Source organism: Trichomonascus vanleenenianus, assembly GCF_965637985.1.
Source record: "Trichomonascus vanleenenianus strain CLIB 3782 genome assembly, contig: TRVA0_072S, whole genome shotgun sequence".
In the NCBI taxonomy this organism is placed as follows: domain Eukaryota; kingdom Fungi; phylum Ascomycota; class Dipodascomycetes; order Dipodascales; family Trichomonascaceae; genus Blastobotrys; species Blastobotrys vanleenenianus.
The window spans coordinates 1-24,694 of NW_027481815.1; the positions used below are offsets into that span (position 1 = coordinate 1).

Sequence of the window (24,694 nt, forward strand, 5' to 3'; positions counted from 1 at the left end):
CTTCCTCCTCTTCTTCTTCTTCCTCCTCTTCTTCTTCTACCTCGTCTTCTTCCTCCTCTTCTTCTTCCTCTTCCTCTTCTTCCTCATCTTCTTCTTCTATCTCGGATTTCTCAGCATTTTCAACTTTATCTTCCTTGCTTCCAGCAACTTCCACTTCTTCCTCCCTTCCTGCTTCTTTTCCTTTATCAACAGATTCCCGGACGCTCTCTTCTCTCTCGACTGGCGATGATTCGGCTTCTTCCTCCTCTTCTTCAATAACTTCAGCTTCTGGAGATGAAGATTCCTGCTCTTCCTTCTCGCCATTGGCTTCCTTCTTTTCCTCCATTTCGGAAACTTCCTCGGTAGCCTTGGCCTTTTCCTCGTTCTTTGAAACAGCAGCCACTTCAGAGGCAGCAGCAGCAGCGGCAGCAGCAGCATTCTTTGCAGACAATTGGTCCTCCCGCTCAATCTGCAGTTGTCGCTGCTGCTTTAGCATTTGATTGCGCGCAGAGTACTTATCCTCACCACCATCGGCGATATCCTTCAGCAAAGCGGAATCCCACTGGCCCTTTTCAATCTGCTCAATTTCTTTCTGCTTGGCTTTATACTGTTGCTCGTCGTTCTTAATCTGGATGATCATATCACGCTTAAACGACTCATAGAGCTTGCTCATTAACGGCTTCATGCTATCTTCAGTGGGTGGATCAGTCGCCCCGGATAGCAAAGCAGAGTACAGCGTCCGGCATGCCTCAGGAGTCAGGTTAAACAGATCTTTGTTGAGCGGATGCGACCTCAATTCCTCTGACAGGATCTTCAGTTTGTCGTCGGAGAAAGGTCCTTTGAGTAAACTGCTCTGCTCACGGACATGTTTGTATATAACCTGCGCAAACAGCAGGTTCAACAGGGCCGTCGACATGCTTGTTCTATTTTCATATTAGCTCATTTCATCGCCCCGAGGCTTGGCTATTATTCTCTTACCAACTTTTCAATCGCGACCAGTTTGGAATGCTGAGGTTTGGCCGATTCCCAAAAGAGCTCGAAAAATAAATTTTACTCAACTAACGAATAAAATTTGGTGAAATAGAAAAACGAAACGCGTTTCTTCTAATTAGCTGTCTTAGTACCGTAATCGGGGAAGAATATATCATAAAACAGAATATAAACGCGTTCTGAAATTATAGCAAGTTGGTACTGGTGATACGAGATTTGCAGCAGATTTGTTAAGAAAAGAAAGGAAAAGAAAATGCCAACTGCGGTGATAGAAAAGGCTGATGACTATGGTTCGATAGATCAAGTGCCCAATAGGTTTCCTGAAGTGTTGCATACACCATCGGGAATTGCATTAGTTGAAATCCAGGGCATTATCAATGTGAACGACAAGCCGTTGCTAGGCAGCGAATTAGATCTGGCGAAGTTTGAGGGTTACCAGAGTGACGACGACGACATTACGCCAGGAGTGATTCGAAAACACCTGGGGCAGTTTGATTTTTCAAAGTTCGACAAAGGCGAGGTTACACTTGAAGTCGGGGACAATCAGATACTGCGAGGGAAAGTGGCTAAACTGAGGACCCCTCTGGCTGTGCTGGAAATGTCTTCATCGACGGCATCTTCTAGCCAAGACCAAAACGCAAACACGACCATTCCCATTGTTGAAATTATTAGGCATAAGATCACGTTCAGTTTACGTCCGGAGCCTTTAATTAAACGGTGATCTGTTTCTATCTTGTTAAGGGAAAGTATGGTAACGTTAGAACCTACTGATACCGGTGTTTTTTGCCAGGTATTTGATTTTTGCATTTATCATTTCAACAGTTAATACACTATGTAAACAATAATTAAATAATTGTATTCCAACATTTACACTTGCATATTTCAAATCTCGTCCTAATGCCAATGGTACAACATATTGGTTGTGGTACGGTACAGTACAGTGACCGCCGCAGGTCGGACGGCGTAAATTGGGACACGCGAAAACGCGAACATTAAATTGAAAAATCCTGATAAATCGATAAATCAGCTTTTACCCCGGTAATACCAAGTTATACCGTATCTACCGGTAGTATCTCCACTGAATAACTTTTCTGGAAAGTCAATAAATATATCGAACATAAAGATGGCCTCTCTGGAGTATACTCTGCCCTTTTCAAAAGAGCTTTATTGTAACCTGCCGAGTTCAAATTCGGGGTCAGTCGTGGAAACTATCGAAGATCTCCAACTGCATCTAAAAGACGTGGCCAGTTTACTACAAGAGCACGCCAGTTTCTACCAGGAGCAAGCTGGTAGCGAGTCTGCCGAAGTCAGTAAGCAAATGGAGGCCGAAGCCGAAAAACTGAATGAGCAGGTTTCCAACATTGACAGCATGTATAAACGAACCATGGACACGGCAAACACCCAGGCACTATATACCGAAACCCTCCGGGAGATCTACGATAGACTACCCAGTAATCCCGGAGGCTTTGTGGAAGATGTGACTGCAGACAACTACTTGTCGAAGCGGATCAAGTTCCCATTTAATGACGCTCCAGCCGAGCTTAATGCGCGAAAAGAAGAATATATGGCTAAGCCTGAGTCTGAGCGGTTCACCGCCCAGTCTCAGCAGCTACAGAATTACTTGAGGTTTAGGACTGCCATACACACCAAGGGTCCTAGTCGCGAGGAAGATATGCCTGATATTGACACGTTCTTCAGCGATTATACTGCTGATGATGAGATGGTGGTGGAGAAGGCTAAAGTGTCGTACAAGTGTCCCATTTCCAATTCTCTGCTGGTGGATCCAGTCACCAATCCACGGTGCAACCATACCTTCAGCAAGGCATCGGTCACTGACATGTTCAAGCACGCCGGCGCCTCAATAGTTTCCTGTCCTGTACCGGCGTGCAGTGCCATGATGCACAAGAACGAGATGCGTGCCAACCCTGATATGGCCGAAGCCGTTGCTCGGTACCGGTCCAGGCTGGCTAAGGAGACCCAGCGCCAAACTGCCACCTTGGAACGAATTTAATCAACTCTCTCGGCGCCAATCTCCGCGAAGCGGAGCTACGGGGGTCTGGGGGCTGGCCCCCAGTTATGTTCTCTCGCTGCGTGTAAGTAATTATCAGAACGGCTGTAAGCACATATGAGAACGAGTGAGTACAGGGGGTGCATTCAGTGTCTCATGCACCTGAGATCCCCCGTTCGGTACGTTGCGTGACGTTTTGAGTCCAGGGGGGTGAAAAACCGGTGAAAAACCTTGCAGCGTACGCGTATGTGTCTGTAAATAAGTGGAGTAAAAATAAATAAAAAAAGGAGGTGTACCAGTAGGGAGTCTGTGTGTGCATGCGTAAAAGTAGACAGCTGTAAGATTGTTAACGTTAAATTATTGTGGAACTCGCATCTAGGATTCACTCAATTTTGACAAACAATTTGCGTTTGATTCGTTTGTTGATTGGTTGTCGATTGGTTTGAGAAGAGGAACTGGCAGCAGTGTGGATTGGTTTTTGAGAAACCGGCAGCAGTGTGGATTGGCTTTTGAGGAACAGTAGAAGGCGGATTGAACGGGTTATAATTACACTTTACGGGGGAAGAACACGAGAGGGAACGACGAAAAAAGCTAAATGACGACTTCAACTCCAGCCTCCCCGAATCCGACGACCGTGTTGCGGCGGTCCAATGCCCCCTCGGCCAACCGCCAGTCGAAACGCTACTCGGTAGCTGCCCTCTACATGTCCATGGGCGGTGTAGACCGCGACGACGATATTGATGATGACCTGGCAAAGGCTCAGAAGCATCTCAGAGAATTGAAGACCAACATCTCGGAGCAGTCCAAGCGTAACTTCCTCCTGGAAAGAGACGTACGGTACCTCGACAGCCGAATTGCTCTGCTAATTCAGAACAAAATGGCTGTTGAAGAGCAGCATGAAGTCGCTTCGCGACTTGACGAGGACTCAGGCGACATAGACGGGGCTGAACATTTCCCCGACCGAAAGAAAACTGAATTGTACGGAAATCTCTTTTTCCTACTCCAGAGTGAGCCCCGGCACATTGCTCTGCTATGCCGGTCCGTATCCATGGCTGAGATTGACTCTCTGCTTCAGTCCGTCATGTTCACTATTTTCGGTAACCAGTACGAGCAAAGAGAAGAGCATCTGCTGCTCTCCATGTTCCAGGCGGTCTTAGCGTACCAGTTCGACGCGACCAACGAGTTTTCCTCGCTATTGAGAGCCAACACACCAGTATCTCGCATGATGACGACCTATACGAGGCGGGGCCCAGGGCAATCATATCTCCGATCGGCGTTATCGGCAAAGCTTAACTCAATTATCGACCAGCGAGACCTGAACCTCGAGATTCTGCCTCTCCGGGTCTACGAGGAACTCTACGACCCCACAGACAACCGGCCTAGTGTCTCTGTTGAAGAAGCGTTTCAGCACCCCAAGGTTCTAGAGCTTATCCGGCCGCGCCATGTTAAGCTCAATCAGCTAGCTACGGGCCTTCTGGACACAATTATCGACTCTCTGGATATGGTCCCTTACGGCATTCGGTGGATTTGCAAGCAGATCCGGCAGTTGACGAAACGAAAGTACCCTGAGGCCACAGACCAGGCTGTCTGTTCCCTCATTGGCGCATTCTTCTTCCTGCGATTCATCAACCCGGCCATTGTCACTCCGCAGGCATATATGCTGGTTGACAAGAATCCCTCAGACTATGCGCGTCGCACTCTTACTTTAATCGCTAAACTGCTGCAGAATCTCGCTAACAAACCGACCTACGCCAAGGAGCCGTACATGGCGCACATGGCAGGGTTTGTCGATTCTAACAAGGCACGCATTAATGACTTTCTCAACGAGTTGTGCGAAGTTCCTGACTTTTACGAGTCTCTGGAAATGGACCAGTATGTGGCGCTGTCTAAGAAAGACCTGAGCCTGAACATTACTCTTAACGAGGTTTACGGCATGCACTCGCTGATGGAAAAGTACCGAGACCAGGTTGTGCAGAGCAACGATCATGGCCATCTCTCTGAGCTGTTGGACGAGCTGGGCAAGGCTCCGGGGCTGGTTCCCCGGTCCGTTAATGGTTGCATGGAGCTTCAGCTGTTTAACCGGTGGGAAACGGCGGTGGGCGACGTGGACACCGAGCTTGATATCTTCAAGGCTGATATGATATTCATGGAGGCCAAGTCGCTTATGATTAACATCATTCGGGCTTTCCCGCCGGGCCACCCAGTCCTCAACCGGCCGTTGAATCTGAGGACCATTGCGGACTTTGCCGCATCCTCTTCGGGCGATCAGGGTATTGTCAAGCGGGGTATCAAAGCGCTAGATCTGCTCAATGAGATTGAAAATAATGACTCTGACGATTCGCAGGTGTTGGTTAAGGAAGTCGATTATGAACTCGACCAGCTGGGATCACTCAGAGAATCAGTTGAGAAGGAAGCCAGGTCCCTGGAAGAGGTCTTCGCTATTATTAGAGAGCACAATGAGTATCTCAGATCTCAGCTCGATACCTACCGATCGTACCTGGCCAATGTCCGGATGCATACTGGCTCGAAGAAAGACCGTCCCATTGGCCTGGGTCCTGTTGAAGACAAGTCCAAGTTCAAGGTCGTGGTTAAGAAGTACACTTTGCAGCAATTGGTCCGCGATGGCTCGGTTGTCGAGTGGCGCATCCCCGAGTCGCGAAGCGGCAATCTTGTGGTGTACATTGCGTCGCCTTTGCCAGGTACTTTTGTGCTTTCCCTGGTTATGAAGGGCAGGCCAGACCCCATTTTCACGCTGGACCTGAAGCTTGACGATTTGTTGGAGCTATCGGATCGACACGACCTTGCCGGGAAGCTCGACCTTGAATGTGTCGTATTGAACATTAAGGGACTACTAACACTGCTCAAACGTGATATCAATAAGCACAAGTAATTAACCTATTAATCAATTCCTCAAAGTGCGATTTTTTTAGTCAATTGATACTCTAACCTGTTTAGACCATTATTTATAATTAACCTGGATATGTAACCTTTTGGTGATGTCCGTAACAAACTTCCAGCCTCCTGTAACAAAAATCCCGTTACAACACGTTACAAAATGTCCGTGACACTGGACATCTCAAATCTCCGCGTAGCACAGCCCCAGTGTCACACATTATTGCTACTGTAATCGATACTTACTTCTTGACAATTTACCGAAACTGCTATGAGATGTTTCTATCTTGATACCGGAAGACCAATCAGGCGAAGATAGCCCGAATATATCTAGCCAGAGCTCAGAGTGGTCCTATAAGTGAAACGGCGTTGAATGGTGAGCAATTCTCTTAAAGAGTACAAGCCAGTGTTTGTTGCGGGCGTGGCAGAAAAGTTTGTTACTTTGTGACCATCACCCAAGCTATTGGTTAAATAGAGTTCCCTCCCCCCTCTCCAAACCCTTTGCGGAACGCAAATAATTGATCGCTACAATACCTCCGCGAAGCGGAGCTACGGGGGTTTGGGGGCTGGCCCCCAAGTCAATTGAAACAGCGGATATACTCTGCGAAGCATACTTGGTTGTAGGACTTAAAACGATGTTTGAGAATAAGCGATGATTAAGAAGCACGTATTAACATAAAACGATTCATAAATATAAATAAATAATGGAATGAAACTACCTCCTGCCCGGAACAGGGGTATTAGTACCTGAAGTACTAACTGGCGTGCCAAACTCCGACGGCCGTGCGCTCTCGTCAAAGTTGCCCTCGTCCTCGTGGTACATATCCTCGAGTGTAAGGCTCTTGCGCTTTTTGTTGCTGGCGCTGCCACTATTACTATTATTATTATTGGCCTTGCCGTTCTGAATTGGCGTTCCCGCCCGCTTGGCCCCTCTCTTGGCCTCTCGCTTCGCTTCCTTACGGCTTTCCTCTTCCTGCTGCTTGCGCTGGAGCTCGTCAATGGCCGCCTGGTCATCCAAAAGCCAGAACGCAACCTCGCGACCAGGCTTCTGGAAATCAACGCTGGCATTCTTATTCTTGGCATTGCCTTCCATAACAACGTGCTGGACCTGCTCTTTCTGCTTGGCCCGGTCTCGCATTCTCTCCTCAATGGTGCCCTTGACCAACAGCCGATACACCGTCACTTGTCTCGTCTGGCCCAGTCGGTGCGCTCGGTCCATGGCCTGGCTATCAATCGTCGGGTTCCAGTCAGAGTCGTAGAAGATAACCGTGTCGGCAGCAGTAAGATTGATACCAAGACCACCGGCTCGAGTAGACAGCAGGAAAACGAACAGCTCTGGCTTCGTCTGCCAGTCGTTGACCAGGTCTCGTCTATCCGAAAGCTTGGACGAACCGTCAAGTCGGCAGTACTTATGCTGTCGGAACGTCAAATACTCCTCCATGAGATCCATCATCTTGGTCATCTGGAAATAAATAAGAACTCGGTGGTCGTTGGCCTTCAGCTCGGTCAAAAGCCGATCCAGCTGAGAGAGCTTGCCAGACTGCGTGATAAACTTGGACATGGACGGCATTCGGATCGTCGTCATGCCGGCTCGAAGGTTATCAGCAGCTGGATAGAGGTTTGAAGGTGGGAACTCGGCGGGCGATACACCAGACTCCAGCAGATGCCACTCCTGGTTCAGAGTCATCGGGTGGAGTGCCTGTTTGATCTTCATATCGAACAACAAGTCGTCTTGTTCCACCACCATCGTCCTGTCAGAAGCATACATAGTGATGGGAGGACACAGCACTGGCTCATCGTAGCCCTTCTCGTAGACTCGATAATAGTCATCCTCAGCAACCCTGGTGGCAATGTTACACAGATTATACATGACATCACCTACGCCCGAAGGTCGCACGTTGTTGACTGCCCTCCTCTGGTCAATGAGGAACAACCGGTAGGCCGGGTTGTATTCCTTTTGGTCGTAGACAAAGTCAAGCGTCTCAGGGGTTTCGAGCTGTCCGTCGAGACGATACCGCTGGAGAGCGCGCTCAAAGATGCCCGTCTGGGCAAGCTGCGAAAGCTCTCCTGGCGAAACCCCGGCGAACCTCAGCCAGGCAAGCGAGTCCTTCTCTCGCTGAGTGATTGTGTGGGGTTGCCACAGGTTGAGCATAGACTTGAGCAGCTTGGTGCGGCTTCCAGCGAGGCTGTTCTCGCTGGGCACCTCCAACATACCTCCGTCTCGGTAAAGCAGCTTGGGAACGCTGAAATCAATCTGGTTCCGCGCCGAGTACCACAGCTCCAGAGAGTTACCATCCCGTAACAACGATGGAGTACTGGCAAACGAGGCAAAGTTGAACGCAGATTTGACGTCTTCTCGCTCAAACAGGTCCGGATGGTTGCACACCTTTCGGAATTGCATGACCAAGTTCATGAGCGACTGGTTGGACTCATCAGAGCCCGAGGTAGCTCGCTCAATAAGGTCCATGAGACTGATCTGCGACTTGAGCATCTTGTAAAGTACTCGCTGTCGGTTTGTCAGGTCGCAGTAGACGTCAATCTCAATCTTGTCGCCAAGCTCCGACTGGACGTTCTTCTTCACTCGCCGCAGCATGAACGGCTTGAGGATCATGTGGAGTCGTTTCAACTGTTGCTCGTTGAGCTGCGAGTTGTTGGTCGCGTGGCTCTCAATATCCTTGGAGAACCACTCGCTAAACTCCTCGTGTGAATCGAACAGCGAAGGCATGATAAAATGTAGAAGCGCCCACAGCTCCTGCATCGAATTCTGGATCGGAGTACCCGTCAAAAGCAGCCGGTTCCGGCACTGGAACGACAGCAACTGCTTCCATCGCGTCGAGGAAGACGACTTTATGGCTTGGGCCTCATCCAAAATCATATACTGCCATTTAATACGGTTCAGGTACGGCGCGTCAGCGACAACGAGCTGGTACGACGTAATAAGCACGTGGAACGGCGAGTCCCGCGTGTAAGTCAGCTGCTTGCGGTCCCAAAACTTTCGCAGAACCTTTCGGTCCTTGGAGCTACCCCAGTAGGGAAGCGCCTTGAACTCGGGGACGAACTTGGCAATCTCCTGCTGCCAATTGTGCAGCGTCGAGGCAGGCGCAATGACCAAAAATGGGCCCCAAATATTGTGGTGCTCAGCGAGGTAGGCCATGACGGAGATACTCTGGACAGTCTTACCAAGACCCATTTCATCAGCAAGAATACCGTTGATGCCCTGCTCATAGAGATTAGCCAGCCAGTTGAGACCCTTGAGTTGGTACTCCTTGAGCTGGCAAGTGAGCATCTTGGGCTGGCCGATGGTAATATCGCCCAGAGAAGTGGGGTTCTGGAAGTTCATCTCCTCGCTATCAATGTCGACGTTCTTTATCTCTGCACTTTGCTGCTGTTGCTGTTGGACGACTCCGTTGAACTGTTGGGCCTTGTTCTTGGCCTCCATGACTGCATTATGGGCATTGGCCATTGCAGCTCGGTGCAAATCATCGTCTTCCGCCTCGTCAAAGTCCAAGTCCTTGGCCGCCGCCGCGTGTCTGACGTCTACTTCACCCACAGAGGCCGCATGAGGGGCAGCGGGCGCCGCCTCTTCGCCAGCCGCCTCGTGGGTCTTGATCTTGCGCCCAATGAAATGGCTGTACAGCTCTGTCTGGGTAATAAGGAAATTGAGCTTTCGCGCCTGTCTCCGCGCCTCACGCTCCTCTTCCTCGCGCTTGGCCTGGTCGAGGGCCTCTTTCTCGGCGCGCTTACGCAGCTCTCTCTCCTCGCGCTCGTTGCGCTTCCAAAACGCCAGCATCTCCTTCATACCGCGACGCGCCCGCGCCTGGAGGTCCTTGAAGTTCTTATTCGTTCTAAACTGCCACCGGCGCGCTTCTTTCGCCGCCAGGGCAGCTGTTTTCCGCGCATTGCTGAGCCGGATATTGGAGCACGTTTGAATGGTTCTGCTGAGCTTGGATGCATCGCGCCGAGCCATATCCTTCCATATCGATTCGTAAGTATTATTGTAGAGCCGCGCAATGGCCCGGATCTCCTTCTGGGATGGCGGTTTCTTGGCCGGGGTCGAAACAGTCTTCTGCTTCTTGGACTTATCCTTATCCTCAGCCTCGTTCTTTCGCTTGCTTCCGGCACCTCCGCTCTTCTTTTTGGAAGCTGGGGAAGCAGCTGAGCCATTGGCAGCGGCGGTTTTAGCCCGGGACGCTCGCGTCTTTTTCTTGGTCGGCGCATAGTCGTCGTCTTTACCGTCGTCCACTTCAATTACGGGCTCTTCGCCCTCAGGCTCCGGCTTAATGGCAATGGCTACGGGCTCATTGGAATCATCCATGAGTTCGCCGTTCGGGGTCTCGGCGGGGTGGGCCGCCGCCTGCTCGGCGAGATACTGCTCATGCTGCGACCTCAGGGCAGCAGACCGCGCCGCAGCATCGGCCTTCTTTCTCTGTCGCTCGAGCCGCTTGAGAATGCGGCGCTTTTCCTTGAGATCCGCCTCTTCCTGCTTCAAAACTCGGTCCATGGCGTAGTCGTACAGCTCCTTGTGCGCCTGCTGGCGCATGTACTCCGATGTGTGCTGCAGCTTTGAAATCTCGTGGTCCTGAACTTTGAAAAAGTGCGCCTCATGGGCATGTTTTTCGCCCTCCACGACGAACTGGAGCCGGCTCTGCAGAGCCTCGAGGTACTGCTCCTTCTCGTCGCGATAGGCCGCATCGTTGGCGTGCTTAACGGTAGACAGCATCCGCTCATCGCTTACATCGGCGTAGGCATCGAACCCGTCATCATCATCCACCTCCATCTCTTCCATCTCTTCCTTCATGGGGGTAGTAATATTGCTCAGGGACATCTTGCGCGATGCTTCCGAGCGCCCGTTCTCCTCAGGCTTATCCTCTGCCAGTAGCGACGATATCGCCATGGCGTTTCGCTATCCTCGTTAGCCTCCATAACCCCTTACACCCCATTACACTCCACCTTGTTAGAATACATACCTCCCCATGGCCGTTGTTAGACCCGGCAAAGTACCGCTGGTGGTCTATCGAAGAGGCCATATTATCGCGTCCTAATATTTAATTCGCAGCGCGTAGTAGTCGTGCTATGCTTGGTCGTGGACTATGGTTGGTCGTTGCAAAAAAAATGAGAGTGAGGTGGCAAAGGGTCCCGAAGGCGCAATGCGCACCGCTTGTTTACCGTCGATGAATTTATGCGATGGTTGGCCATTCCCTCAAAAGCTTTTTTTTTTTTCCCTTCAAGACACACCACCGGAGCGTCGGTCCACCATTCCCTGGAGAGGCTGTTTGCTGCACCCTCCCACCACCACACAAGGCTGGAGGGGGGTGTGGATCGATCGAACACCCGCTTGGGAGCTATCGCGAAATGGGGGCGCGCCTGCGCACGCACTACCACCGCTCCTCCAACTCTATCCACCACCGCCCGCCTGCTCAAGACGGGTATTGAGAGACTCCTTGCCGGCCGGTCACGGATTGGTTTCTCATTGGGCGAGCAGCCTGGGGGTTGTAGCCAACCGGGAAAACGCGCCGCATCAACCAGCTTTGTTATATTGGTCTTAAAGGAGCATCGTAGTGGTATTCGCAGGGTAATACGATTTTTTTTTTCCTTCTCTGACCTTCTTTTTGGAGACGACAATACTAAGTATTGCGAACAGCCAATTAGACAAGAATTGCCACATGGTCTTGTTGCGGTTGCGACACGGCAAGCCGTAAATATAATTGCGCAATATCCACAACAAGGAAATGATTGAGCAATCCCCATTCAATAGGGTTTTCATATTCCAGGTAGAAAAGAAAGGTTGATGGTATGTACTTAGTGGTTGTGGCGGTAGTGGCATGCGGCGTGCGGCTTAATGCGGCTCGGCAAAATGATAACAGGGCAAGGGTTGGGGAGGGTTGGATATTTCCGTGACGGAATATTGCCCAACTCGGAAGGTCATTAACCACGAACCTCCCAACCGCGCCGCTCCGTCCCCTCCCGCGTCATGGGCCACGCTGAGCGTGTTGTACCAAGAAGGAGGCAACGAAAGAGAGACCAGGGCGGCGACATTTTAGCGCAGGCCGCCACGTGCGACACTTCCACGACAATCAACAGCACCCTCGCATTCGGAAACGAGAGATAAGAGCTGACAGTGACTAACCTTTCCTCGTGGGGGGAAATTCTAATAATTCAGCGAAGCACTCGATAATACAGCCTTAGTTTGGTTTACGCTCCAATAAAATCAAGCTACTGTGGCCTAGAATTCGCTGGTAGACCCTGTGTAAGTAGATCAAACCCTGCAATCGCTATAATACGACATTGTTCAATCAATGGGTGGATAACTGCATCCTTATATGCCGCATTCGTCGGTGGCAAAAGTGCTGGGGGACAAGGAAATCAGTCCCCTGGCTTGTTAAGCGCCCGGGCCCTGTCGGAACGGCGTAAGCCTCACGTGATGCGGCGCAACCCAACCCTCCCTTTTGCGCGCCCTCCCTCACTGGCTTCCTTATCAATGGACTTCTCTCAATGGCCTTCCTTAAAGGACTTCCTCAGAGGACTTCTTCGAAGGACTTTATAACTGGGTTTCTTCCATGGACTCCTTCAATGGAATATTACAATGGACTTCTACAATGGACTTCGCCTATGGGCTTCCTCAATGGACTTCTTCAATGGGCTTCCTTACTTGACTTCTTTAACGTGCTTCCTCAACAGCTTCCACGGTGGTCTTCTTCGAAGGACTTCGTTAACGGCATTCCTCAACGGGTTTCCTCAATGGACTTTCTGAATGGCTTTCCTCAATGGGATTCCTCGAAGGTATTGCTCAACGGGCTTCCTCAATGGCCCATATCAATAGCCTTCCTCAATGGGATTCCTCAACTGCCTTCCTCAATGACCTTCCTCATCGGGATTCCTCAACGGGCTCTGTCAATGGTCTTCTTCGATGGCGTTCCCCAGTGGCCGTTTTCCATGACCAAAGGCCTTCTTCAGTTGCCTTCCTCAGCGGCCCTTTTCAATGGCCTTCCTCAATGGGTCTTATCAATGGGCTTAACGGGCATTCCATCGTCAATGGGCTTAATGGGCTTAGTCGGCTTACTCTGCTTAATGGGTTTCGTGAGCTTAATGGGCTTAATGGGCTTATTGAGCTTATTGACCTTAATGGGCTTAATGGCCCTATTGGGCATAATTGCCTTCTTGGGCTTAATGGTCTTGATGGTCTTAATGGCCTTAATGGGCTCATTTGGCTTATTGGGCTTATTGGGTTGAATGGGCTGAGGGGTTAATGAAAAAGGGACCTAATGGAGAAGGGGCTTAATGGGAAAGGGGCTTAATGGTGAATGGACGTAATAACTTCGCTTGTAAGGCTTGCCCGCATTTTTCTGTTTAAATATGTCGTATTTTTTATGCGTTATGATGAGAGCTAACAAAAATATAGTATGTCGTCGGTGGGGCAGGGACTGCTCTCTCATGAAGGACAGCTATCCCGAGGGAATCTTCTAACTAACCTCTCACTCCAACGAAACGAAGAACTATCCTACCTGCGAAGCGCCAGAGCCCGCGCTCAGTCGGTTACATATGCTACTAAATACCCCGACTTGGCCCCTATTGACTGGTCCGCAGAACGCCGCAAGGAGCTAGTAAGAAGACACTTCTTGGATTCGTCCCCGGGAATCCTGGCTCGGCTCTACGCATTCTACGACAGCTCGCAACAATGGATCGTCCTAGCGGCAACCGGAATAGCAATTGGCATTACAGCCGCAGCAATTGACGTTGTTTCACAATGGCTCTCTACAATCCGCTTCGGACACTGCAAAACGGGCTTCTACCTGAGCCGCGACTTTTGTTGCCTGGGCATTGAGCTCGGAGACAAGTGCCCCAATTGGGTCAACTGGGCCGACATCATCGCCAGCCCCGCGGGAGGATACATGTTTGCGTACTTCCTGTGTGCTCTTTTGGCTGTGACGTTTGCCCTGATAGCCAGTATAGCTGTGGTGAAGATCGCCCCATATTCACAACTCAGCGGAATGCCAGAGATCAAGACCGTGCTCGGCGGATTCGTCTTGAGACGGTTCCTGGGGCTCAAAACTTTTGTCGTAAAGTCGATCGGCCTTTGTTTGGTCGTCGGCGCTGGTATTTGGGTAGGAAAAGAGGGTCCGCTCGTCCACCTGGCGTGTTGCTGTGCCAGCTTTGCTATGAGAGCATTCCCGCCATTGAGGTTTAATGAGGCGCGTAAACGAGATATCTTCACTGCTGCCGCAGCAGCAGGTATTTCCTGTGCCTTTGCGGCTCCAATTGGAGGCGTCATCTTCACCCTCGAGCAACTGTCCTACTATGGAAGCGCGGGGGTAATGTGGCAGAGCTTCGTGTGTGCCATGGTGGCTGCTGTTACCCTTCAGACAATCAACCCGTTCAAGTCAGGCAAGCTTGTGTTTTTCCAGGTCGTTTTTGAAAGTAAATGGCACAAATTCGAGCTGATCCCATTTGCCATGATCGGAGCCATTGGCGGGGTCTACGGAGCGGCCATGATCAAGCTCAACGCCAAGATTGTAAAATGGCGAAAGTCCGTCTCGTGGATCGCAGAAAACCCCATATTCGAAGTCGGTGCAGTGACGTTAATAACAGTCATTATCTCCTTCCCAAGCATTTATATGAGCATGCAATCTTCGGTACTTCTATCTTATTTGTTCAAGGAGTGTACAGCTGATAACCCGACTGATATTTGTGACGTCAGCCACTGGTTTATGACACTGGTTTCGCTGCTGGTTTCTTCGTCAATTGGGTTTTTCCTCACTTCGTATTCCTTTGGTATGAAGATTCCAGCCGGAATTCTCATGCCCTCCATGCTCGCCGGCGCTTTGGGTGGTAGAGCCGTGGGGCTTATTATGCAGGCTTACCACTCTCGTTTCCCTGATGCGTTCATCTTTGCTAAATGCACGCCCGGTGGAGCATGTATAACCCCGGGAATGTACGCTTTAGTGGGCGCTGCGGCTGCCCTGACTGGTGTTACGCGATTAACAGTTTCGACAGTGGTCATTATGTTTGAGCTCACAGGTGCCTTGAATTATGTTATCCCCATTATGGTGGCGACAATGATCTCCAAGTGGGTTGGGGACTCTTTTGGCAAGACTGGCATATATGAGAGCTGGGTTAAGATAAGAAATTACCCGCTACTCAACAGCCTGAACGACTTGCCAGTGCCTAATGTTCCCATTGAACCGCTCATGACCAAAGAAATTGATTGTGTCGAGGACGGCTCGACGATTGCAGTGCTTAAGGACTTGATTCATCAGCATAATCGCCCAGGCTACCCGGTAATCAAGTCGCACAGTGACCCAATTTTGTACGGGTATATCACCAGGGCTAAACTTATTGACGCTCTTCGTGAGCTACAAGGTGAGGACGATGCAATCATTCTGGCCAGTGCATTTTCCCATGGCCTTAGTAATAATGGTCAAAATGAGCCAGAAATCGATGGTACGATTGATCTCACTCCATGGATGGAGTTGACACCAGTGACAGCCCCAGCTAACTCAACTTTCCACCACTGCCTTTATATGGTTCAACACCTTGGTCTGAGATATCTCTTGCTGACCACCAAGGGGCGATTAAGAGGGCTAGTCACCAAGAAAGATTTCTGGCGACTAATGACCTCATCTGACGAGCTCAAATATCAGGAAGAAAACCTCAACATTCATAGACGGGAAAGCGCTTGAAGAGACCAAAAACGCGCCAAAAATTACTTATATAACTCTTGGTAGCCGTTTAATGCGTCGAATATATGCAGATTCGTATGTACACTAATTGCCCTTCCAGGCTCTATTAATCTGTTCAATCACTTGGTCCATCTGTAGCTCCTTGTCAACTTGGTCCCGCAGCCGTTTAGTTATGCCTCGGGCTGTAGTGGGAGAATATATCGCCCCAATCATGTCTGTAAATGCTTCCATAACAGGCCTAGAGGGGACATCAACACCTTCTTCTTTGAGAGAATGCAGAAAGCTGGCAACAACCCAAGGGCATTTGGGATTCATTTTGTAGCCCATTACGACGATTCGATACATGGTAGCGTTATCGAAGAACAGTCTCTTTTGGCCATTAGCCGACTCCGTCCAGCTAGCCAAGTACCGAATAAGACGAGTGAATGCAGGATAGTCAATAGCCTTGAGCATTTCTAACCGATTAAAGAACCGCGAGAGATGCAGAGTGTCAAGCAGATAACCGTGTCTTTTTAGCTTCTCCATTTCGCAGTAAAACTCATCCCATGAATATGATTTATGCTGATTGGGGAGTAATCGTTTGACCGTGTGAAGTGGGCGACTAATATTCTTCTCATGTAATGCAGTGTCTTTACGCCCACGAGAAATGTACCCCGCGGCGTATTCTAAAAGTGCGTCTCCACGGATGTGAATGTTCTTTTCAAGCATTGTATCCAGAATTCTCCGCGCATTGGGTATCCGGTCACTTCGGCTGAGAACAGTAAGGCACATGTTCCATGTCTGCGGAGTATCAGTGCCATCTGCGACACATTTTTCGTGGAATTTAGCAGCAGGGAGATTCAACCCCAGCGACTTGAGTGCGTGCATGTACGCGTTAGCGACATTAGGGAAATCTCCAATACCATGATCGAGTTTTTTGAGCCTCTGAAGAAGAGCTTCCCCCTGTCGCGGGTTCTCTCGCGACACGAGGTAGAGGTGATGAGCAAATACTTTCGGTGGGATTCGGGTGTTAGTTTCAATAAGCGTCTTCATTATGGCCTCGAAATGCTTAACTTTCTTGGTTCGGCACGCTAGCTGGACCAGCGCTGATGCTTGAATGTTGTAGCCCTTTGATTGGATGTACTTTTTTAATCCTAGCAAAGGAACAGTGGTGAAATTTCGGATGACAACCTGCCAGAATTTGTCCCAGAATGCAGGAGATAGGGGCCTTAATTCGAGAGTTGCGACTAACGGATCAAGGCTTCTGATTTTTGTGATTCTCTTGCCGATGGGCCTCAGAAGTTGGTCCAAGGTAGCTATAGATACATCTTGCTTGGATTCCTTGAGTGTTAGTGTAAATGCAGTGAGGAGTTGTTCCGCCAGTAACTTGGATTCGTGGACTGTTTGCATTCGCAGCAGCCGTTCGAAAGCATCCAGCGAATCTTTAGTAGAGGGGTAAACTCCCGCTTTAAAGAGCTCAATCACTAGCGGCATAACACTATCCGCTTCAACCTGCATCTCAATCCACCATGGAAAGAGCATGTTAGGTAGATCTTTTAGAGACGCATGGCTGAAGGTCGATAGAAGGCGGATGACTTTGTTTAGCCCATCCTCGTCAGTAATGGACCCCACTTTGAAAATGGATGCAAAAGGTTCAGTTGAACAGTCTATTTCCGGAGAGTAGGCTGACTTTTGAAACTGAATTATCTCTCTTACCGGCTCGTTCTTCATTAGCATGTCTATCATAATGTGGGTGTAAATGCTCGAGTATAACTCCCGAGACTTTTCGTTTTTGACCTTTTCAATTATTGAGCGTCTTATTTCAGGGGATTTGACATTGGTATCCAAAATTTGTGGTATCAGATCAACGGTATTAGATCGTATATCGTTGAGAATAGACTCCACATGCCGTTGATCTGACATCCATCTTCGGTCACCTTTTGGACATAAGCGATAATGACCCTGCCGGCAATAATAGGAGGTTACCCTAATTAACCTGCTATATTTCCATGCCATATATATATGTCTTTTCCGTTTTAATCTGTAAGATCAAGCCGTAATTGATATTGTAATTTTTCTATTCGCGGGGGGCGCCCAAATAACTGTCACTTAACTAACGAGGATTAATTCATCAGAATTTATATGTGGCCGGCCCCCGCGGAGTACCATACCTGTTCTCTGACGAAAACTCCTTCAATTTGTGTGTAATGTGACGAAAACTGCTTCAATTTGCTATTATGTTTGATTCCATTGCTCATTTCTCCGGATGTAATATCCATGCTGTAGCTTGAGTACGGGCTACGTTCAACATATAATGTCACCCACTATAGGAGTACTGTAATCAATTGATCATTTTAGCCGAGAAATGTACCTGAATTGACTGAATTGACTGAGCAATTGTCAGCGGCAAGGAACTTCAATTAATTTTCCCTCTTCACGTGTTGTCTTCCTTCCAGCATATCAAACGGTACTACAGACAAGGGAGCAATTGTACAACATGCAAAAACAAACTATATTCACGGATGGAATAAGTCATTCAATTACAACGTGCATCCCCAAAATTTGTGCTTTTGTGGAAAACTAAATAAGTAGATGGCCCAAGTATCCATAACATCACATTTCATTTGTAGCGGTCATGTACGTAGGAGGTATTGCCGATGAGACATTGTTTCACATTGGAAGATAATTAGGTAATTAAGTCCAACCGCACATGGAAAAAGGGCCGAGCCTATGATGCGTACCCTACGGACCACGACTACTTGCTCTCTCCTGCGATTACTGATGGGACGGGCGTAGGCGAACCAGCAGACCCTCTACAGTCCAACATATCCGTTCGTTTCAAATGTCGAGCTCGAAGCGCTATTCCATTGACGAGCCGGGCCCTGAGGAGGAGGAAGACCTGATATTCAGCAGTGATCAGCCTGTATCCCAGCGCGACCGGGACCTGCTACGCGCAGATGATGAGGCGCTGGAGCACTTGAGCCAAAAGCAGAGCCCCAGAAGTTCTTCTCCTTTGAAAGGAGTCAAGAAATTCTTGCCAAAGAAGAAGGTTAAATTTGATTACCAGCCTTTGGACGATGAGGAGCGACGAAAGTCTCCTTCTGGTGGGTCCTCTCAACCTGGGAAATCTCGACCAGTCGAGCCTATGTCGTATCGAGAGTCTGACGAGTTTGATTCCTCCGAGTCTGACCTTGAAATTGATCTTGAGACCCCCATGCGTAGAAGAAAGAAGAGCAAACCAGTTGTGCGCAAAATGCACATTCTTCTCTTTGCAGTGCTAATTCTGGGTGGCCTGTTGTTCTTCTCCAATATACTAAGTCCTCTGACCAATGATCGCGAAGATTCCGGAAACCGAAAGGTCCGGCCCCATGCAAAGAGAATTTTGAGCAATGGCACTCACGATTTCTATCCGACGACGGTTGTCGTATCACTTGACGGGTTCCATCCACACTATATTAACGAGGAATTGACCCCGAACTTGCATGCATTATACACTAAGCGGACTGCTGTCCCACATATGATCCCATCCTTCCCATCCTCTACTTTCCCGAACCACTGGACGCTGGTGACAGGCCTGCGTCCGGTTAACCACGGGATTGTGGGCAACACGTTCTTCGACCCGAGGCGGAAGAAGCAGTTCTTCAATACCAAGCCTGGCCAGAGCCTCGATCCGTACTGGTGGGGCGGTGAGCCAATTTGGCAGACTGCGGCGTTCCATGGGGTGTCGACTGCTGTGCACATGTGGCCCGGGAGCGAGGTGAAGTGGAGGCAGGGAGCTCCTATGGAAGTTGACCGGTTCAATGCGTCTGAGCTGTTGTCTGCTAAGAGCGAGCGAGTGCTCGGATGGCTCGACAGAGATATTAACACGCGGCCAGAGCTCATTCTTACATACGCGCCAACTGTGGACACTATTGGCCATCGATATGGTATTTTTGGGGAGGACCTGAAGGATGCTCTCAGTAGTGTTGACGCGTTAATTGGTCGGATCCGGAGCGGGCTCAAGGATCGAAATCTTAGCAACATAATAAACCTGGTGGTGGTGTCTGACCATGGCATGGCTCCCACTTCTAATGAGCGGCTAGTTTTCCTCGACGATCTGGTTGATATGAGCACCATTGCTCATGTGGATGGATGGCCGCTTATGGGACTGCGGCCAGACAGGAAGAAGATCACCGCCAAGGCACTTTATGATACGCTCAAGAAACAGGAGCCCGATAACGGGTCGTGGAAGGTGTACCAGCGAGACGAAATGCCTAAAGAATGGGAGTTTGGCGGAGTAGGCGGTGATTATTCCGAAAGACTTGCCGAGGTGTGGATGGTTCCTTCGGTGGGCTGGTCAATCACGACCCATGAGCAGATGAAGAAGCTCAACGGCCAGTACAAACCACGGGGCGTGCATGGTTATAACAACACGGAGGTGCTTATGCGTGCTCTGTTTGTCGCTGAAGGCGAATATTTTGAGTCGGATTCTGCCCGCAACTTGTACAAGCCTTTCCCAAACACTGCTGTCTACAACATTCTTTGCGACACACTCCATGTTAAGCCAAGTTTCAATGACGGTCCGAGCTTGTCTGAAATTTTTACTCCGTTGCCAGAAGACTGGAAGGATTCTGTGCGGTATCCGGGTGTCAATTTCGAAGCGGAAGTTCTGACGATCAACTCTACGTATGAAGACTTGTTTGGTAAGGGAGAGCCGGCTGATATTACCTATGTCCCCGAGCCAGGAGCTGCTAACTATAATGGCACTAAGAAGCCTGATGCTGGCGGCGATGGTCGGGATAGCGAGGCTAATTTGGAGAGCATCCTGGAGGACATCAAGAGCAGCATTTCCGATGCTTTGGCATCAGCCAAAGACTGGATTAAAGGCAAACTCGGCGGTGATTAGTTATCATTATAATTATTTAGATTTTGTTAATGTCGTTAACTGTTTTTATATCAACTCACGGAAGGTTGTCCACGCGAAGCGGGCTAATTAATCTGTAATAATTCACACCGATAACCGTAGAGTAATAATATAACTTGATCTTGTCTTAAGATACTTTAAAAAATGCAACGGTATTTATGGGTTTACAACTTGGGCTTGGTACTCGCCATCCAGCCGAACTCAAGCTTCTTATCCTTGCCGCTATCAATGATGACATTGATCACAGCGACCTTATTGCTTGTCACGGCCTTCTCCGTAGCAGCCTTTACTTCTTCCAAGGTCGTTGCAAAGTAGCCGTCGGCGCCGAGAGACTCAGCCATGGCATGGTACGCAGTATCCAACTGTAATGCAGTAGACGGAAGCGGCTTGCCACTTTTATACGCAGAAGGATCAACCCCGTGATAGACACCGCTGTTGTTCATGATGTATACAATCATCGGCAGCTTGGATCGGACAGCAGTCTCAACCTCAATGCCACTGAACCCAAACGCCGAGTCACCCTCAATGGCCACAACGAGGTCCTGAGGTTGAGCTACCTTAGCTGCAATTGCATACCCGAGTCCAACTCCCATAGTCGCGTTTGTACCGGCATCCAGCCTGTTTCGTGGCGAATTGAGAGGGAAGGAACTCCGCGAGATGTCCATTGTGTTTGCGCCTTCGGATACGTAGACAATATTTCGGCCAGCCGAGACGGTATTCAGGGTATCTCGGATGACTTTGTATACCTGCTGGTACTTTAGTGGGTATACGGAGGCGTCCGACTCAAAAGCAGCTGCCTTGGCCACGTTCTTCGCCTTGACTGAAGAAATAGCCTTGAGAAGTGGAGGGGACTTCCAGTTGACGGCCTTGGCAGCTGAGAGAAGCTGCTCCACTACGAGGTTAATGTCTCCTGCAATTCCAAGCTTGGCTGAACCGGCGTTATTGCCCAGTTCCTCAGGGGAACTGTCTACCTGGATAATTTTGACATCCTCTTTGAATTTTGGTGAGTCACCATAGTGTAAGATCCAATTGAGTCTCGCGCCAAGAAGCAGAACAACGTCGGCGTTCTTAAGAGCGGCAGATCGTGCCGCAGAAACGTTAAGCTCATCATCGTCCGGAATCACTCCCTTACCCATCGGCGTGGGCAAGAAAGGCATTTTGGTAACCGTGTGGAACTCACGAATGATGCTCTCCGCTTGGGCGTAGGCAGCCCCCTTGCCCACAATCAACAGTGGACTCTTGGCAGAGGACAATGCTTCAATGGCCTGTGCAATTCGCGCAGGATCCCCCATAGTCTTTGGAGCCAGTCCAGGATTCGAAATCCGCTCAGCAGACTCAACATTCTTCGCCTGGATTAGGTCTGCCGGTAGATCAACATAAGTAGCACCTGGCTTTCCAAAATAGGCTGTCCGGTAAGCCTTTTCTACGTAGTAAGGCACAGACGCGGCGGAAGCCGGCTGGACAGATAGCTTGGTATATGGCTGCAGAGCGGCTACCTGGTTGAGTTCCTGGAAAGCCCCTTTAGATCTCTGGTGGGTTTCCGAGGATCCAGCAAGCAATAGAAGCGGGAACCGGTTAGCCTGGGCGTTTTCGACGCCTGAAAGAGCGTGGATGACGCCTGGGCCCCCAACTACAAGAGCTACGCCAGGTTTACCAGTCAAAAACCCATAAATTGATGCTGCATAGGTCGCAGCTTGTTCGTTTCTGAACGAAACGAAGTTTATTCCGCGAGCAATGATGGCTTCGGCAACTTCAATAACGGGAATACCCACGATGCCAAAGACATGCTCGACTCCCAAGTCCACAAGGCTCTGAGCAATAAGCTCTGAGCCGGAGTATCCTTGATTTGCCATTATTATAGTCTTTTCTCTTGCTTTTCAGCCTTTAATGCAATGTCGAACCTGGCTATTATATATCTCGAATTTGATGGCACGGCTGTTTGCTGTGGGGGGAAGTCCGAGGTTTTCGAAATGTACAGCGGGGGACTCGAACTCCGATCCTGACTTTCACATCCGCTGGCCCTTTACATAACCAGGAGTCTGTAAAGAAAGTGCCCGGAATATCACACCTTTGATCGCGAATTTTGGCCACTAGTAATCAGCATATTTGAAGGCGGTTCTGGTGGTTGAATTGTGAAAATTCTGGCAATTTTTTTTGGAGCTGAAAGCCCTTTAAGTTGAAAAATGGTGGAATTCTGGCGTTTTGTTCTCCTCATTCTCGCAGCCGCACAAGTAGCCCTGGGTAACACGGAACAAGTACGGTTCAAGTGGGATCGGCGTGCGGCTTCAGAGAGGTCAGAGGACTTGGCGACCCTGGACGCTTCGGCACCCGATGCTCGGATCGAAATCACGCTCACACCCGAATCATACCTCGACCGCATTTCTAAAAGAGTTAAAGTGATCAATGGCGTAGAAGGGCAGATGTACGAGGTGCGGGTGTGCTGGCCGGCGTCCCACCCGGCTGATTTCGATGTGGCGTATGAAGAGGGGGGATACGTCAAGATTGGGTTTAGCAGTGATATATATTCGCATATTCCTGAGGTGATGTACGGGCCGAGGGAAGTTCCCGTGGACATTATATTGAATAAGGTGATTGCGGATGCGCTGCCAGAGGATATTGTGGGTCCAATTGGGCTTGTGGGGGTTGCTCTAGTGGCTGGTCATTTCATCTCTAAGTTCATTATTAGCAAGTTCTAGCGTACCTATTATGGATTGATAAAATAGAGCCTTCAACGAGAGTACTGTGGTAGACGGCAGAAGACGTCAGGTAGGTGTCACCAAAATATGTAGCACTGCTGTAGGGGTGTACAAAGTGGAAATGAATAACGGTGCCAAGGGCAATCGATTGTAGTGAAGATTTGTGCGATCGCTGACGTCCTCAATTGATCGGCAGAGGATTGGCGATAAATTATGCTTAGGGTACAATGTGAATTACGCATGGAGCCTTTGGCTATCTTCGTTAGGTCCATATACCGATTCTATCGCTTTACAATACTACATTCTGCTTAGTTCTGGCGTAGGTATAGGATTGATAACTAATCCTATTTTAATTACCTAAAACTAGTACATAGTTCATAAATATTACATGTACCAGGACAAGTATAGTATTTCAAGCCTAGCGTCAATTAGTGGGTGTTCGTTCCCCGCGAAAGTATTGAGCTTTGTAGAACTTTGAGAGAAAGAGAAGAATTCTTCAGCCCTTGTAAAACTGCGAGAGTGGAGTCAGTAGAGGTAATACCCCTGAATGAGCCCGGTCATGCACATGGTTGAGACTATCAGCATTGCATGTTAAGAGATGTCAACTCGAAATTAAGATACATATCGAAATAACCATTCACATTAGAGTTAGATAACATTCACTGAAGGTAGGTGCTTGTTATGACTTTAGCTTGGATAACCGGCCTTACCAAGTAAAGTCAATCAACGTTCGTTCTGATAATCGATCACTTGTATGTACCGGTATTGTTCAGTCAATCACCGTTCGCTTTGGTAACCGGTCACCAGTAGTTGTGTGTTCAGCGAATTATGGATCTTCTTCTGCCCTGATATTCTATAGCACAGGAGCTCGAATATTTAGTGCACACCATGAGCTAGACGTACCATGGGCAGTTAAAGGTAGAGTTTTGAGCTGGAGATAGCTGATGTCTCATCTTCTGTTGCAGTTGTCGAACCCCTGAACTCCGAGTCAGCTGTTGTGCCTTCACTCTGTTGTCCCTCAAGCAAACCCTTTTCTAATTCGTCCTTATGTGGCTCGGCTTGGTTGAGAGGAACCTGTTCTTTATGTTTACGTTTTTTCTTTAAATCTTTAGGTTTGTTGTCCGGTGAAAATACTATCACGAGAACAGCAATGACGACAAATCCGGCCCAGAATACCTTTTCCAAAAAATCCAAGTGGATATGGAGATGAATTTGTATATCTTTTGGCAATTCAAGCTGTACTCCGCCTTCCATTTTGATATTCTCCAATTCTTAGAGACTACAGTAGTATTTTTAGTCTAACAAGAATAGAAAAACGTGCACCGATTTCTGGGGCAACTCCGTCCATATGATCGGCGGCATTCCACTGGACTTTGCATATAAGTTGCGACGATATCATTATCCTACTACTGTACTACTGTACTGTAGTACAGCTGTTACAGTCTTGAATATGTAATCGCAGTGGCTTTGGAGCGTGATAAGATAACGCACCTCTAGCACATGGCTTTTAGTCACCAATTCAGGTATCCACATTACCATTGGATAGCTAGCACAGAAAATGCATCAGAGT

General features: G+C 49.1%; 10 protein-coding genes and 1 pseudogene across 11 annotated transcripts; 6 read left to right on the forward strand and 5 right to left on the reverse strand.

Annotated features, from left to right (window-relative positions):
* On the reverse strand, positions 1–966 carry TRVA0_072S00100 (annotated as a pseudogene). Its single transcript has 2 exons — positions 958–966; positions 1–902 (listed from the first exon to the last, which is right to left on the reverse strand). A coding segment is annotated over exon 2 (895 nt).
* Positions 967–1,222: 256 nt separating this feature from the next.
* Positions 1,223–1,690, forward strand: CTF8 (Ctf8p; the record flags this gene model as incomplete). Its single annotated transcript, XM_076687725.1, has 1 exon — positions 1,223–1,690. One exon carries the CDS (start codon positions 1,223–1,225, stop codon positions 1,688–1,690), a length of 468 nt encoding a protein of 155 aa, XP_076538026.1.
* A 597-nt stretch (positions 1,691–2,287) lies between these two features.
* MMS21 (SUMO ligase MMS21) lies at positions 2,288–2,980 on the forward strand (the record flags this gene model as incomplete). The annotated part of the gene is made up of 1 exon (XM_076687726.1): positions 2,288–2,980. The coding sequence occupies one exon, from the start codon at positions 2,288–2,290 to the stop codon at positions 2,978–2,980; it is 693 nt and encodes a 230-aa protein (XP_076538027.1).
* Positions 2,981–3,572: 592 nt separating this feature from the next.
* Positions 3,573–5,867, forward strand: TRVA0_072S00166 (uncharacterized protein; the record flags this gene model as incomplete). The annotated part of the gene is made up of 1 exon (XM_076687727.1): positions 3,573–5,867. One exon carries the CDS (start codon positions 3,573–3,575, stop codon positions 5,865–5,867), a length of 2,295 nt encoding a protein of 764 aa, XP_076538028.1.
* Positions 5,868–6,584: 717 nt separating this feature from the next.
* Positions 6,585–10,896, reverse strand: INO80 (chromatin-remodeling ATPase INO80; the record flags this gene model as incomplete). The annotated part of the gene is made up of 2 exons (XM_076687728.1): positions 6,585–10,772; positions 10,837–10,896. The coding sequence occupies 2 exons, from the start codon at positions 10,894–10,896 to the stop codon at positions 6,585–6,587; spliced, it is 4,248 nt and encodes a 1,415-aa protein (XP_076538029.1).
* Positions 10,897–11,926: 1,030 nt separating this feature from the next.
* GEF1 (chloride channel protein) lies at positions 11,927–15,546 on the forward strand (the record flags this gene model as incomplete). The annotated part of the gene is made up of 2 exons (XM_076687729.1): positions 11,927–12,116; positions 13,269–15,546. The coding sequence occupies exon 2, from the start codon at positions 13,270–13,272 to the stop codon at positions 15,544–15,546; it is 2,277 nt and encodes a 758-aa protein (XP_076538030.1). The 5' UTR covers positions 11,927–12,116; position 13,269.
* Positions 15,547–15,630: 84 nt separating this feature from the next.
* TRVA0_072S00232 (uncharacterized protein) lies at positions 15,631–17,541 on the reverse strand (the record flags this gene model as incomplete). Its single annotated transcript, XM_076687730.1, has 1 exon — positions 15,631–17,541. One exon carries the CDS (start codon positions 17,539–17,541, stop codon positions 15,631–15,633), a length of 1,911 nt encoding a protein of 636 aa, XP_076538031.1.
* An 826-nt stretch (positions 17,542–18,367) lies between these two features.
* Positions 18,368–20,410, forward strand: NPP1 (nucleotide pyrophosphatase/phosphodiesterase family protein; the record flags this gene model as incomplete). Its single annotated transcript, XM_076687731.1, has 1 exon — positions 18,368–20,410. The coding sequence occupies one exon, from the start codon at positions 18,368–18,370 to the stop codon at positions 20,408–20,410; it is 2,043 nt and encodes a 680-aa protein (XP_076538032.1).
* Positions 20,411–20,592: 182 nt separating this feature from the next.
* On the reverse strand, positions 20,593–22,281 carry PXP1 (putative indolepyruvate decarboxylase family protein; the record flags this gene model as incomplete). Its single annotated transcript, XM_076687732.1, has 1 exon — positions 20,593–22,281. One exon carries the CDS (start codon positions 22,279–22,281, stop codon positions 20,593–20,595), a length of 1,689 nt encoding a protein of 562 aa, XP_076538033.1.
* Positions 22,282–22,611: 330 nt separating this feature from the next.
* TRVA0_072S00298 (uncharacterized protein) lies at positions 22,612–23,124 on the forward strand (the record flags this gene model as incomplete). Its single annotated transcript, XM_076687733.1, has 1 exon — positions 22,612–23,124. One exon carries the CDS (start codon positions 22,612–22,614, stop codon positions 23,122–23,124), a length of 513 nt encoding a protein of 170 aa, XP_076538034.1.
* Positions 23,125–24,036: 912 nt separating this feature from the next.
* Positions 24,037–24,378, reverse strand: TRVA0_072S00320 (uncharacterized protein; the record flags this gene model as incomplete). The annotated part of the gene is made up of 1 exon (XM_076687734.1): positions 24,037–24,378. The coding sequence occupies one exon, from the start codon at positions 24,376–24,378 to the stop codon at positions 24,037–24,039; it is 342 nt and encodes a 113-aa protein (XP_076538035.1).
* Positions 24,379–24,694: the final 316 nt, after the last annotated feature.